The 13,274-nt window shown below is 30.7% G+C and overlaps 1 protein-coding gene across 4 annotated transcripts in view; it reads left to right on the forward strand.

Moving 5' to 3' along the window:
- ClC-c (chloride channel protein 3) overlaps positions 1-13,274 on the forward strand; it is a 232,470-nt gene that overhangs the window by 142,862 nt on the left and 76,334 nt on the right. For all 4 annotated transcript variants that reach the window (XM_035355011.2, XM_035355013.2, XM_035355012.2 and 1 more), the window contains 4 exons: positions 769-975; positions 3,351-3,431; positions 3,690-3,872; positions 5,395-5,484. In XM_035355011.2, the coding sequence (XP_035210902.1) occupies positions 769-975; positions 3,351-3,431; positions 3,690-3,872; positions 5,395-5,484 (561 nt within the window). The remainder of the gene's footprint in view (positions 1-768; positions 976-3,350; positions 3,432-3,689; positions 3,873-5,394; positions 5,485-13,274) is intronic.

Here is a 13,274-nt window from a genome sequence, read left to right on the forward strand (position 1 = left end):
ATTTTTATGCGCTCTTCATATCAGTCTACTTTATTTCAATTAGTCCTGTGAATGATTGCTTTGAATCTTTATTTTAATTTTTATTTATTAATTTTCATTATTTTTATTGATGATGATATAGTGACTTGTATACATTCTGTAACAAGTGTCGCAAGAGTATGCTCTGGCAACTGAGCTTTTCCATAATGATATTTATAAGAATTGATTATGAATAAATGTTACTAAAAATGTTTTTGTTGGGGGACAGTAGATGTTTCGTTTATTGCCATATGTACTCGTGTACTCCCTTTTTCTACTAATTTGAATGTTTGAAATCCAGGAGAGAAAAATTATGGTGTGTATATTTTTTTTTGAAGAGATATTTTAATTGATAAAAACATATTAAAAAGGCACATTAAGATGCACTATTATTTTTTTTTTCTATGCAGGACATAATAATTTCAATACTATTCTTTTTACTTGCTTAAAATACTTGTTTGAATAAAAATGTACATAAGTATTTTGTGTAAGTTTTGTGCATACATTTAGCATTGTTACTATAAATCAGATGTTTCTAAACCATATGCTGAAAGAAAAAATAGGCAAAAATTATGTGAGTAAACATGGCAATTTTTATTTCCTAATTAAATACTGTCTGCATTTGAATTAGTATTATTTCTGGTATTGGAGCTGAGGGCTAATGTTTTTCTCTTCCCCCCCCCCAGCCTGTAAATGTTTCACATTATTTAAAAAATAAACATTAAATATTAAATAATTTCCTCTTTTCAGATCAAAACCATTCTGAGTGGTTTTATCATTAGGGGATACCTAGGAAAGTGGACACTTACTATTAAATCAGTTTGTATGATGCTTGCTGTAGCTGCTGGTCTCAGTTTAGGCAAGGAAGGTCCACTTGTTCATGTTGCCTGTTGCATAGGTAACATTTTTTCATATCTTTTCCCAAAATATGGGAAAAATGAAGCCAAAAAAAGGGAGGTTAGTATAAGAATGTTAATGCTTTCATAATTTTATAAATAAACACATTGAACACTATGATATTTTTAACATGTAATATATCTGTTTTTTATACCATAATTATTTTGTATTCATTTGGAAACTTATAGGTCCACGTAGAAAAAATTCTGTTTTGCCTACCAGAGTGTTTTGTATCATTAAAAATTATACATAGAACGTATTTCTTAGAATACATACAGCTGAATCTGAGTGCATATTACAGTATCCAGTCTGATGCAAGTAACCTGATAAGCTAATATATGTTGTATATATTAAATACAAATGGCACTCAATATGTTAAATATGTGTGCCATTTATAAAGTTGCATGCTTGTAAAGTATTAAATTGCTATATAAAAATCTGCATTTGTAGAGTTTTCCTCCTCCTCCCCTCATGTGTGTTATATATATACTGGAAATCAACTTTTAGACATAACTGGTATCTACAAAGAATCATAAGTTAACAGCCTGTAATTTCAGTGGCCTGTTTAGAGTTAAATCATTATGTTAGAAGGTTAGGTACATTTGTGAACAATGATTAGTTTACCACAAGCCAACCAGGACTCGCTACAAAGACTGTACATTCAGCATATTTCTTTTTAATGTTCTTGAAAGACTTGATCTTTAAATTAATCTGTGGTATTGTTAAGATTGTTTTACACCATAACTTAAATTTCTTCATTTCTGAAATAACATTTCTTCATTCTTTTACAGATTTTGCTAAAAGTTACTTTTTATTTTGAGTTCCTCCCCTTCTTCTGTTTTAAATTTACTCATTCCTACTGAACATGTTGGAAGATCTTGAACTTCATAGATGCTGTGTTCACTAAATCCTTTCCTATTGATATGCCATAGTGTTTTTCATCGGTTTCAGTAATGAAAGCAATGAAGTGATCAGTATTTTATTGTTTGTATTTGTACTATAAAAGTGATCCTGTAACATCTGTTAGATAATATTTCAGTTTTTATATATGTCACTGTTAAAAATAAGATGTTTCTCAGATAAGGTTAGAGTAGTGGAATTTTAATGCATATTTTAAGTAAATCCAAATAAAAGTGAAAGTAAACCACATAGCTGAAAAAAAGGGCTGTACACATATTTTAATTGAATTTATATTTTTTCTTGCATTTAATGCTGTTTATTGGTGATGGTACAGTACTTTCAAAATGTTTTGATTTATGGGGAGGGGGATAATTTCTCCTTCCAATAAGCTTTTGTGAAGGTGAATATTTGTTTTACACCATCTATAATTTTAGCAGTTTGTGTATTCGTAACTGTATGTACAATAAGTTACAGATCAAATATAATAAGAAATAGAACATTATATGTAATTTGCTATTTCCATTCTGTGTTTTGTATTATCACAGAATTCGTCATTTTCATTGACAATAATGTTTACATCAAGGTTTTTATAGAAAAAAAAGGCTGTCTTTGTGTAACTTTAGTGAGAGTACTGCATATCATTGGGAATTTGAATATATTAAGATTGTGAAAATGAGATTCCCATAAGCAGAATGGAGAAGTATATTCTTGTTAGAGCTTTCAAATATTGTATAACAAGTTTATAGCATAACTTCTAAGAATTAAGTATATAACTTAATTTGATATGAAAGTGTAATAGAAATGGATAGATGACAATATTTAAGACATTTTTTAAAACAATTGAATCAAATTTCATATGCAACCTCACTTCATTACTCTCTTTTTTAGTTTTAAAATAAAACATGAGTCATCTTTCTGTACATTTACAACTTCAAAGTCACTTGAAATTGCAGTTCGTTTCAAGTATCACTCTGTTGGTTAGTTTAAGAAATTTTTCTTTTCTTCTATTTTTTCTTTCTGACCCTATTTTTGTGTATGACTGTATCATACACTGTTTTGTTTAAGTTTTAGACATTTATTTAAAATTACCAAAACATAAATTTTAGGTCTACTAATTTAACATTAACTTTTGTACAAATCTGTAAATTATAAAATTTTCCTTAAAAATTAGTTACTCATTTTGCTGTTATAAAATCAGTTTATGGATTTTCTCGGAAACTGATAATGTGATTTAATCTTATAGCACAACTAATGTATTTCATGATTATGGCCATTCATTAGTGTCCAGATAATTTTTTAACTTTACTGGTGGTCAGTAGTATGAATAACATTGGGATTCACAGAAATTTTTAATGCAAAGTTAAGATAAAAGGAGGCATAATTATAAAAGTTTTAGCTTTCATTTTAACAATTTCTTCTTTTCAAAATGAATCATTTTCTGTGAAGGCATGTTTTTTATGTAAAAAATATATTTTTTTTAGTATTGGTTGTAATACGTTTGATGAGAAATTTATAAATATCTTTCACTTATTCAGATACTTTCAGCTGCATCAGCTGCTGGTGTTTCTGTTGCATTTGGTGCACCTATTGGTGGTGTTCTTTTTAGTTTAGAAGAAGTAAGTGTATATTCATTTCCTCATTCTGTTAACAATACATTTTTGCATATGATTGCAGACATTTCATATTTTGGAAATTTTGTATAAAAATTGCATTATAATAGCTAAATAGTAATACATTTTAATGTAAATTTATGTTTATTGTATGTGATAATTCCTGTGACATAAATTCATGTATTTGAAAACTCTGGTAATTTCATTCTAAGCAAAGAATTTGATTTCCTGATTTGCACTGAATTCATATTTTTCCCCTCTTAGGTTAGTTATTACTTTCCTTTAAAGACCCTGTGGCGTTCCTTCTTTTGTGCATTAGTTGCAGCATTTGTCCTCAGGTCCATCAATCCCTTTGGAAATGATCATCTAGTGATGTTTTATGTTGAAAAAACTCGACCATGGATTTTCTTTGAACTTGTTCCTTTTGTTCTCCTGGGAATATTAGGGGTAAAGTAATGAATTTGTATTTGCAATTTCATGTATTTATTTATTTTTAATTTCTCTGGTATAAATAAATTTGTATCTAAATTCAGACAAGCATTAAATTTATTAGCAAACATTTCAATTCTTTTCAGTATCCCCCCCAAAAAAACTGCATTTGAATTCTGCTGAAAGTGTCAGTCTAAATTAGGGACAAATGACATGTTTGACTTTTGATATACAGGTAGTTATCAAAGTAATGGTGATGATATTTACAAGGAAGTTCTTAGTGTGGCATTACGCTCAATAAACCTCCCTGAACTTGATGTGGAGTGGAATCGCACAAATGAAAAATAATACTTGGTTACATTGTACCATTCTTTGTGTAGAAAATCTTTCAAATACATGTATCAGTATTTTGTAATTCATATACTTTGTAATTGACCAGTATACAATCGGTTCCTCATTGACCAGTATACAATCTGCACCTGAACTGAGTCTTTCTCGTAAAAGGGTAAGGAAGGTTCTGCGTGCAGAAAACATGCACAAAATGTGGAAGTTCCAACTCCTAGGCAATGTCGACCTCTCCATTCAGTTAGAGCTTATATGCTAGATGCTTGATGCCACACAGAATGATTCTCAGTTTCCCGCCACTGTTTTATTCTCAGATGAAGCCTGCTTGATGAGAGAAGGTGTGGTCAAATGCACTGTGTGCATGTATGATCGTCCAAAAATTTCCACAGTGCTATACCATTGAATGTGCACACAAGTTTTGTATTAACATCTGGGCAGGCATTCTCAGAGATCATCTATTGGGACCATACCTTATGTCTGAATGCCTCAATGGCACAAATTATCTTGTTTTTTACAATCGTCCTCCTGGATTTGGTGTATAGAATGTCAGCCACCACATACAAAAACATGTGGTTTGCACTGGTGCACAAACACATTTTGCAATTGTGGTACAAAACCACCTCGATGCTACAGATCCCAGAAGGTGGATTGGACACGTTGCACCTGTGTTTGGCCTCCACACTCCTTGGCCCTTAGTCCCTTGGATTTCTTCTTCTGGAACCATCTGAAATCTGTTGTATATCGAACGCCTGTAGAAAAATCTGACAGCTTAAATTGTCATCAGTTCAACAAATAGAAAAAATAAACTAAAGTAAATGATCTGGGATAATACTAAAAAACTGAAACTTCAGAAATGAGATGCCCATACCACAGACAGGCAAATCCGTCTTTACATAAAAGGGTTGCCCATATGATGTACAGACAAAAAGTGTTAAAGATGTACTGATGAACGGCTCTGAATAAAATTTTGTTACACTCAACATTCTTTACAGTTTCAGAAAGCTTTCAGCTGTTAACATTTTTATTATTATTAATATGATTATCTAAAGTGTTAACTTATTTTAGTAATCTATCAGTAAAAAATTTTTAGCAGCTTTATTGCTGTTACATTTTGGAATTTTCGAGCCTATAAGTATACTTAGTCATATATGTACATCTAAATATTTTATAATTAAACTTGTGTTTTTCAATACAGGGTATTGTTGGTTCAATATTCATTAAAGGAAATATCAGATGGTGCAAATTTCGGAAAGAATCAAAGCTTGGGCAGTATCCTATTTCAGAGGTACGCTTTCTTAAACAAATTAATAAACCTGTTTTGTGCTACATCCCATGTGAAGATGAAATTTTATGTGTAACATATTTACTTGCTTTGTCTTCCATCTCTGATTAATTTTTATTCTTATGATGTGGCTGAGCTAAAGTTGTGAGCAGTAGTATTTCATCTTGCATTTTTTTTCTCTCATTAAATGGGCTATTATATTCATTGATTTTTATTTTTTTATTTTCCGATTTTGTAACATGAAGTACAAGAAAGTTATATAACCATGTATCCCATATATAACCATGTGTTTCCCCAAAGTCAGGAATCCTAGTGCATTGTCCATTGTCCATAATTAGTCCATAATTAGTCCATTGCACTTTATTCTGTTGATGGGTTCAACACTATTTATTCATAAATTGCAAAGAAACCTTTTGCTCAAACTTTTTTTTTCTCAAAAGTAAATCTAAATTTTACTCTTGAAAGTTAGATACTAGTGATTTTTATTGCTTTGCTAGGAAGAAGAAAATCTTTTTAAAAGTGTTACATGTTTTATGTGCTGAAGTAATGAAGAGCATTTCTTGTTAGAATATTTAGTTTATATGTGTTTTGTGTTTTAATTTGTGGTAGGTTTTAAGAACAGCAACCAAAAAAATAAAAAATAAAAAAAAAAAAGTTTTAAATTATTTATTCATTTAATCTTTATATACACTGGCATATTGTTAAGTTAATATTATTCTTTTGATAGTTTAACTGTAACTCTTATGACTTACTTTATTTTTGGTGTACCTTCATTAGAAATTGGAAATGGAAAAAATATCCCATATATTTTTGTTGCTTGCTAAGAAATCATGTTTATTATTTATTTCATAGCATAGCAGAAAAATAGTTTTTGTGCATGTGTGTGGAATTTGTGATAAATGTTAATTCTAAAGCTTTACAGCTGCAAAGATACATAGACAATATTAAATTTTCAAGGGAAATTATGATCCAAGTGTAGGTAGTGATCCAAGTGTATTATGTCCAAGTCGGGATGTTGGAAAAATGTAAATTTTGGAACGCAGTCTCATTGTTTTTCTTAAATTTTGTCTTAAAAATTTTGTTTAAAGATTGTAATTTATTCTGAGATTACATAAATCTAAGACTTGTAAACTCCTCTCCTGCTACAGCAGTAGTAAAAACTGATATTCTAAACATTTAGGCTGAAGTATTCAGGCTGAGGAAAGATAGAAAACAGAAATACTTCTCCTGCACCAACAAAACTGATTAAATTTTTTAAACTAGTTTTCATAGATTCAGTGTTCAAAGTGAATTTAATTATATGTGTGATATTATTATAAATTAGCCCTTTTTATCATCCAAAATCTTTTTTGTGGTCCTGAATATTAAGTATCAAATAAAGGTAAAAAAATAAATATTTTCCCATATATAATTTATTTCTGTATGCATATGAAAAGAAGTAGGTTTAGATTTTCTTTCAAGTATATAAAAATTAATGAAAGAAAATCACAGAATAAAATAATGAGACACATGTGCTTGTTTTTTTTCGGCGTAAGAACTTAAACTTTGGTGCAGTATTAGACACTGCTGCATGATTTTTTTCACAATTGTATGTTTTTTAAATTTAATAAGCCTTAAAGCTGGAAAAGTCATTTCGTGTAAGTATGTAGCACTGAGTGGCAAAGCATTTAATGCCGTTACAGAAATTATGGGAAGTTTTATTCTAACTTTGATCCAGAATTCAGTCAAGAGTTTTTGTAAAACTCAAATTTTGAATCAAAAACTCTACTCAACAAATTCCTGTTGGACATTGTATGACTGGTAAATTAGTCTTAATATCAATCAAAAATTATTTTTTAATCCATGATAAGCTTTTGAATTCAAAATTCGATATAACATATTTGAAAAGCTGTGTTTCTAGAGCTGTTAACCTTTTGATGTGTGCGATATTATTTTTTTATGTTTTAATTAAAAAAACTTTAGAAATTAAATACTAGGAGCCTAGAAACAAATAATATATGAATTAACCCTCTCAGAGTTACGGCCAGAAAATTCCGTATAGAAGGCTGCCTTCTATATTTGTTATGCATGAAAATTTCGGCTAGCTTTTAGTGTATCTGATTTCGGTTTGGATGTATATTGGAAGAAAAGGAATCAAGGTAAAAAAATGAGACAGTCATTTTTTAATTAAAATCAAGAAAATACCACTCATTCATGACATTTTGAGGAACTTCAAAATTTCAGGGCTAAACCCGTAATGCTTGGAGGGTTAAAAAAAATCTACTCTTGCCCATTGATCAGTGGGTGGTGGCGGCACTGTGGAACTAGTGCACATCTAGGACTTTGAAACTTACTGAGGTAATGAGGGGGGGGAACTTACATCTTACTATGCACATTTCCAATAAACGATGAAATTTGCAAATTGAAAAAAAAAATGTATTTAAGAATTGTATTATATGTAAATTTATTACGTTATTTTACAAAGTAAATTGTCAGGGGGAAAAATAAACATTTATATAAATTTTCTATAGCAGTGAAAACATAAGAACATACGTAATAAAGACTTTTGGATAAATGGATAAAAAAAAAATCTCGATAAGGAAAGGATTAAAAAAAGGTCAGCAATTTTTTTTAAATGTCAAGGGACAAAGATTTTGTGAAACTGTTCAAGACATGTTTTTTCTTTTTGGTACATGCACATTTTGTACATGTGTCTTATGAAATTTCCCCGTTATGCTACAAAAATGTACACCACAGTGATTTGCATTTTACTGGCATAGGTCGAGCATTCTTTAGTCTCTTTTCGAGTGGCACATGAAGTTTGTGGGGTTTTTTATTAATAAGGTGGGGGGGCTTTGTCTTTTTGGCTTTGGTATGAACCTTTGTTTCCATTCGTATTTTGTCCCAAAACATTTATAAAATATTTTAAATTAAGTAAAACTTTTATTCATTTCTATTTTTAATTATAGCAAAATATATCAACATTATATTTAAATTGCACGAAATAATTTATAAAATCACTAAGCAAAAGAAGCAAGTGCATTTAGCTCGAAAAAAATTTGGAAATAAAAGACATTTTCACTGGGCAGGTGTATGCATTGTTTAGTAATAAAATAACACTGTGGTTTCAGAGCCCCTTAGCTATTTCCAGGTAAAAATAAACTGTCAAGAGCAGTGGTTTCAGGACACGACCACTGAGCCTCTGCTAGAGCATTGTGACACAATGCTATAGTGAGTCATTGTTCGTGCCCTGAAACGACAAAACAAATGCCATAAATATATACAGGTTGTTTATACGAGAGGTGTTTTTTAAGTAAGGGCCATTTGAAAATAAAAACCAAATGAAAGAAAATTTTCAAAAACCAAATTTATTTTGAGATTCTGCATGTGTTTCTCTATTTTTCAACATAGTTGCCAAGTTTGTTTAAACACTAACCATACCTTAGAACTATATTTTGAATACCGTCTTCATAGGAACTTGTTGCCTCCGATAAACAAGAGGACAGGGCCGTTTCCAGATCTTTGTCATCATTGTAGTGGTTGCTGCCAAAATGATGTTTGAGATAGAAGGAAAGATGGAAAACATTCAGCGGAAGGACCGAGTTGCAAGGGGGTGTAGTCCAAAACTTCCCAACCAAAAGAGTCCAAGATCTGAGCTGCAGTGTGAGGCTTTGCATTGTGACAGAGTAGCAAAATTCCCTCTGTCAGCATGTGGCATCTGCGTAGCTTTTGCAGGATTTGAACATAAGCTATCATATTTTTAGTGCTTACGCTTTTCATGAAGTTGGCCAACAAAACACCATGCCTATACCAGAACACGGATGCCATAATCTTGCAGAGGAACAGACTCTGTTTGGCCTTGACCCTTACAGGAGAGTGTGTGTGTCTCCACTCTATGTACTGTTGTGTCTATTCAGGCGTGATATTTGAAAGCCACATTTCTTCTCATGTTACGACCTGACTCAACATAGCATCACATTCTTTGTTATAATGAGTAAAAAAAAATCAGTGAACACTCTAATCTTTTGTTTCTGTGATTCTCTGGTAGGAGTTCAGGGACTCAACATGAGCACAGTTTCTTAAACCTTAACTTTTCAGAAACAATCTTCTACAGCACTGAATTAGACACTTCAGGAAATTCATTTGAAACAGTGCTTGTGGCGAAGCATCTGTTCTCAAGAATTTTTTTCTTCAGCTGAAGCCACCATATTGTTTGTGATCACAGATAGGCAACAAGAGTGGGAATCATCTGTGGCCAGCTTTAAAGTCTCTGACCCACTTACGCACTTTCTCTTCACTCATCACTGTAGCACCATAAACTTCACAAATCTGCTGGTGTATGCCTGCAGCAGACAGGTTGCCTGCCGATAAAAAATGTGTCACTGATCATACCGTGCATGGGGTGGATGATTCAATAATCTTGAACAGTTTAAAGACACAGAACAGACCGTACAGGTTACCTACCCAGCTGCAACTGAGAACAGTTGTTTAAAAGGGATGCCAGGACATGATGCAAGCACTCATTGCAGCACACATGCCACCTATTAAAGTATACAACAAAATGACCCTTACTTAAAAAATACACAACGTATATGCAGTTAAATTATTACTATATTTTTATTGTTTATGATAGAAATGATGATGTGCAATGAGTAACTTTTGAAATTTAAAGTTGTTTATATTAAAAAAGAATGTTATCTCATTGGAAACAAGTTTTAAAAGGTATCTAATTTTAAGTACTAAGACCTAAAAAATATACAAATCTGCAGTAATTTTTTGTTATTAAGAGTTAAAAGATAAGTAATCAATTGGTCTTTCTGCAAAACAATTCAAAAATTTGGTGGTTTCATTGCACGACCACTGCACATCAAGGGGTTTAAGTGATTCATACATAACTGTTGCCTCAAATGCACAATCTGAGAACAGCTGATGGGGCAGAATTTTTTTTTAATGGAGTGAAAAATGTTATTAACAAAATTTAAAACAATCTAAGTAAATTTTAAATGTCACTTATTAAATCTTTATTAACATACATAAACAATAATAATAATATCACAAAAGAGAAAATTCAAGTTTATATCTATTTCTAATGTGAAATCTAAAGTTTGATTGATACCTGTAAGACATTTTTGTTGGTTATACTTAGTAATTCAATTATATTGACAGCTGAATATCAAATTTTCAAACTGACATTTCTTTCAAATAATTCTAACAGGCCAAATTAATCACTAAGTAAATAACCTTAAATTAAAAATGAACAAATTATGAAAGTTTTTTAAGTCTTCAGAGAAAATTTTCTCAAATGTGAGAAAACAATGTAGTCTCCTCTGATTAAATTTTTCTTCGATGCATAATTAGAAATACGCATTTGCATATAAATAATTATAAACTTCTTTATTTCTTATTACAGCAGCTTGACACTTGAGGGCATTTCAGTTCTGATAAAATTTGTGGCCCTGGAATGGAATTACCTTCATCAGATATTCTAGATGCTCATTGAGCAATCAGTTTCTTTTGTTATTTATAATTCACTGTGAAAAAAATCTGTTCACATATAAATGTATTCCCCAAAAAAAGCGCTTGTTGTTAGTGTAAAAATTTATAACTGGGCTTATTTATTTTTTGGACAAGTGCAAGTAAAAGTTCATAAATCTGTATTTTTAAATAAGATTTATATCTAATTTAAAATTAATTAGTTCTATTTAGGGATTTTCTGGTGTGTTATTCATGATCGCTTTTAGCGGAAATGAGAACAGTATAAATTTAAAGTTCAAATAACTGAACTCCTGAAATCTGTGTAACAAATTACTTAATTGAAATATCTTTGCAAGTTGCAAAAAATTGCTTCATCAAACCGCATATGGCTTACAAATCGTGAGTTTGATATCACTGATTTATGACTTTTGCAAGTAGTTTTACAATTATTTTTTTAGTTGTCAAACCGTTAATAGTCAAAAACATTTTGAACGAATCATTTTCCACCCTGTTCATCTAAGTTTTGATGTTTTTAATAAAACTTTTAGTTTTATCATGCAAAGTAAATATATTGTTATATTTCCTTGAAGAAATAAGATTATTTCGTTATAGCCAATCTTTATGTCATTTTGAAAGAAGCAAGAAAATCAGATTTTCGTTTCTTTAATTTTGTCTTTTAATGAAAAATAATTTTAAACTTCACAGACTTAGACATCCATGTTATTTATGCATGTAATAATAAATCTTTGTATTATGAGTCCACATGTTTATGGAGATTTGAAAATGAGCTACTGCGAAGGGCCCAGATTTTAATAAAGTTTATGATTTTGTCAGCAGCATGATGCGCATTGTTCAATTTTTCTGCTTCTACAGTCTCTGGAGAAATCACAGGACATTTTCAAGTTTCACCACCCTATTTGCATATGTGAAATATTTATACCATTTCAATTGCAGCAGGTACTGCAAGATTTTCTTTAGTGGTGTGTAACCTTTTTATTTTAGCAGTTAGATATGAAACTTTGCATGATGCAAGTAAATATTTTTGACTAACACTCATAAATTTCTTAAAGTATTGTTTATCTTTATTTGAAGATTTTTAACAGTCAAAGTGTTCTTTTAGTTTTCTGGCATACAAAGGTTGCTGGCATTCAAGATGCCTTTTTAATTTTGGTGGTTTCATACTCTCCGTAGCCAAAATGCTCTTGCAAATCACTGTCAGTGAAAGTAAAGCCAAATTGGGTGTGTCATCATATTTTCTTTTTCACATCCTAAAGGCTTCTTTTTTTTTATCACTAGATCCTGCTTGAGATTTTGTGGCAGTATCATCTGTGTCAATACCTTTATTACTCAAGTTCAGCTATTTATTTATTGGTAAAAAAATACTTGATCCTGAAAACATGAATAAAATAGCATCTGTTTTAATAATGATTTAAAGGAATGCCATCCTTAGTCAAGTAAAAGTCAGTATTCTATTGTTTTTGTGATGTACACACTGAAACCAAAACAAATTGCTATACTGGAAAAGTGTTACCAATACACCAGTTGCAGCAGTGCCAGCCTTATTCTGTGAACACCTGTCTGGCATGGGATAGTATATGTGCATTCATGGCATATTTTGATTCTGGAATAACTTGTATGCTGAAACTGCAATATTATATCATTATGATTAGAGCTTAGTGGTATTTTTCAACATGTAAATAAAATTTACAGTTTAATTTGACTAATATTAAAATTTTCAAACTGCACTGTACCAAAAATATAATATAATTAATTATATTGAAGGAATTGGGACTAATGTTTCCTTAATGTTATGTATCTGAATTACATTTTTGCAACCCTTATAGCATTTTGCAACGTTTCATTTGGGGTCACAGCCAACAATTTAAGAAATGCTAGATGCTGGCAGTCCATGAAGTATTTATTCTCATTAAACAAAAATACGTAGGAAATTTTTTAGTCAGAAAATATCTCTGAAGGCCTTATTGTTAAGGAATTTAAGAAAAAATTAATGAATAGCTGGATAAATTAAAATTCTTTACATTCTATGCACTGTTCTTGAAGTTCCTCATATCCATCACCTACTTAGTATGATACTTCAGGCTCCATGCTACACTTTAAGGATTAAGTAAAAAGTAATTTGTTACAACAAAATGTCATGCTAATCTTACTGCAACTTTAGCAAAGAAAAATTAATATGTAGCAATTCCCAGTTGTTGAACCTCCCCATTAAAGCAAGCTAGACTTAGGAATAATTTTTGTTCAGAAACCAGAAAGGTGAATAATTTTATGGAATGATTTAGTGAAACATGAATTAAATTTTATATACTTTTTGCTTCATA

This window comes from Stegodyphus dumicola, chromosome X1, assembly GCF_044657685.1.
Source record: "Stegodyphus dumicola isolate Sdum_Otavi_A_Nest chromosome X1, ASM4465768v1".
Taxonomy (NCBI): Eukaryota; Metazoa; Arthropoda; class Arachnida; order Araneae; family Eresidae; genus Stegodyphus; species Stegodyphus dumicola.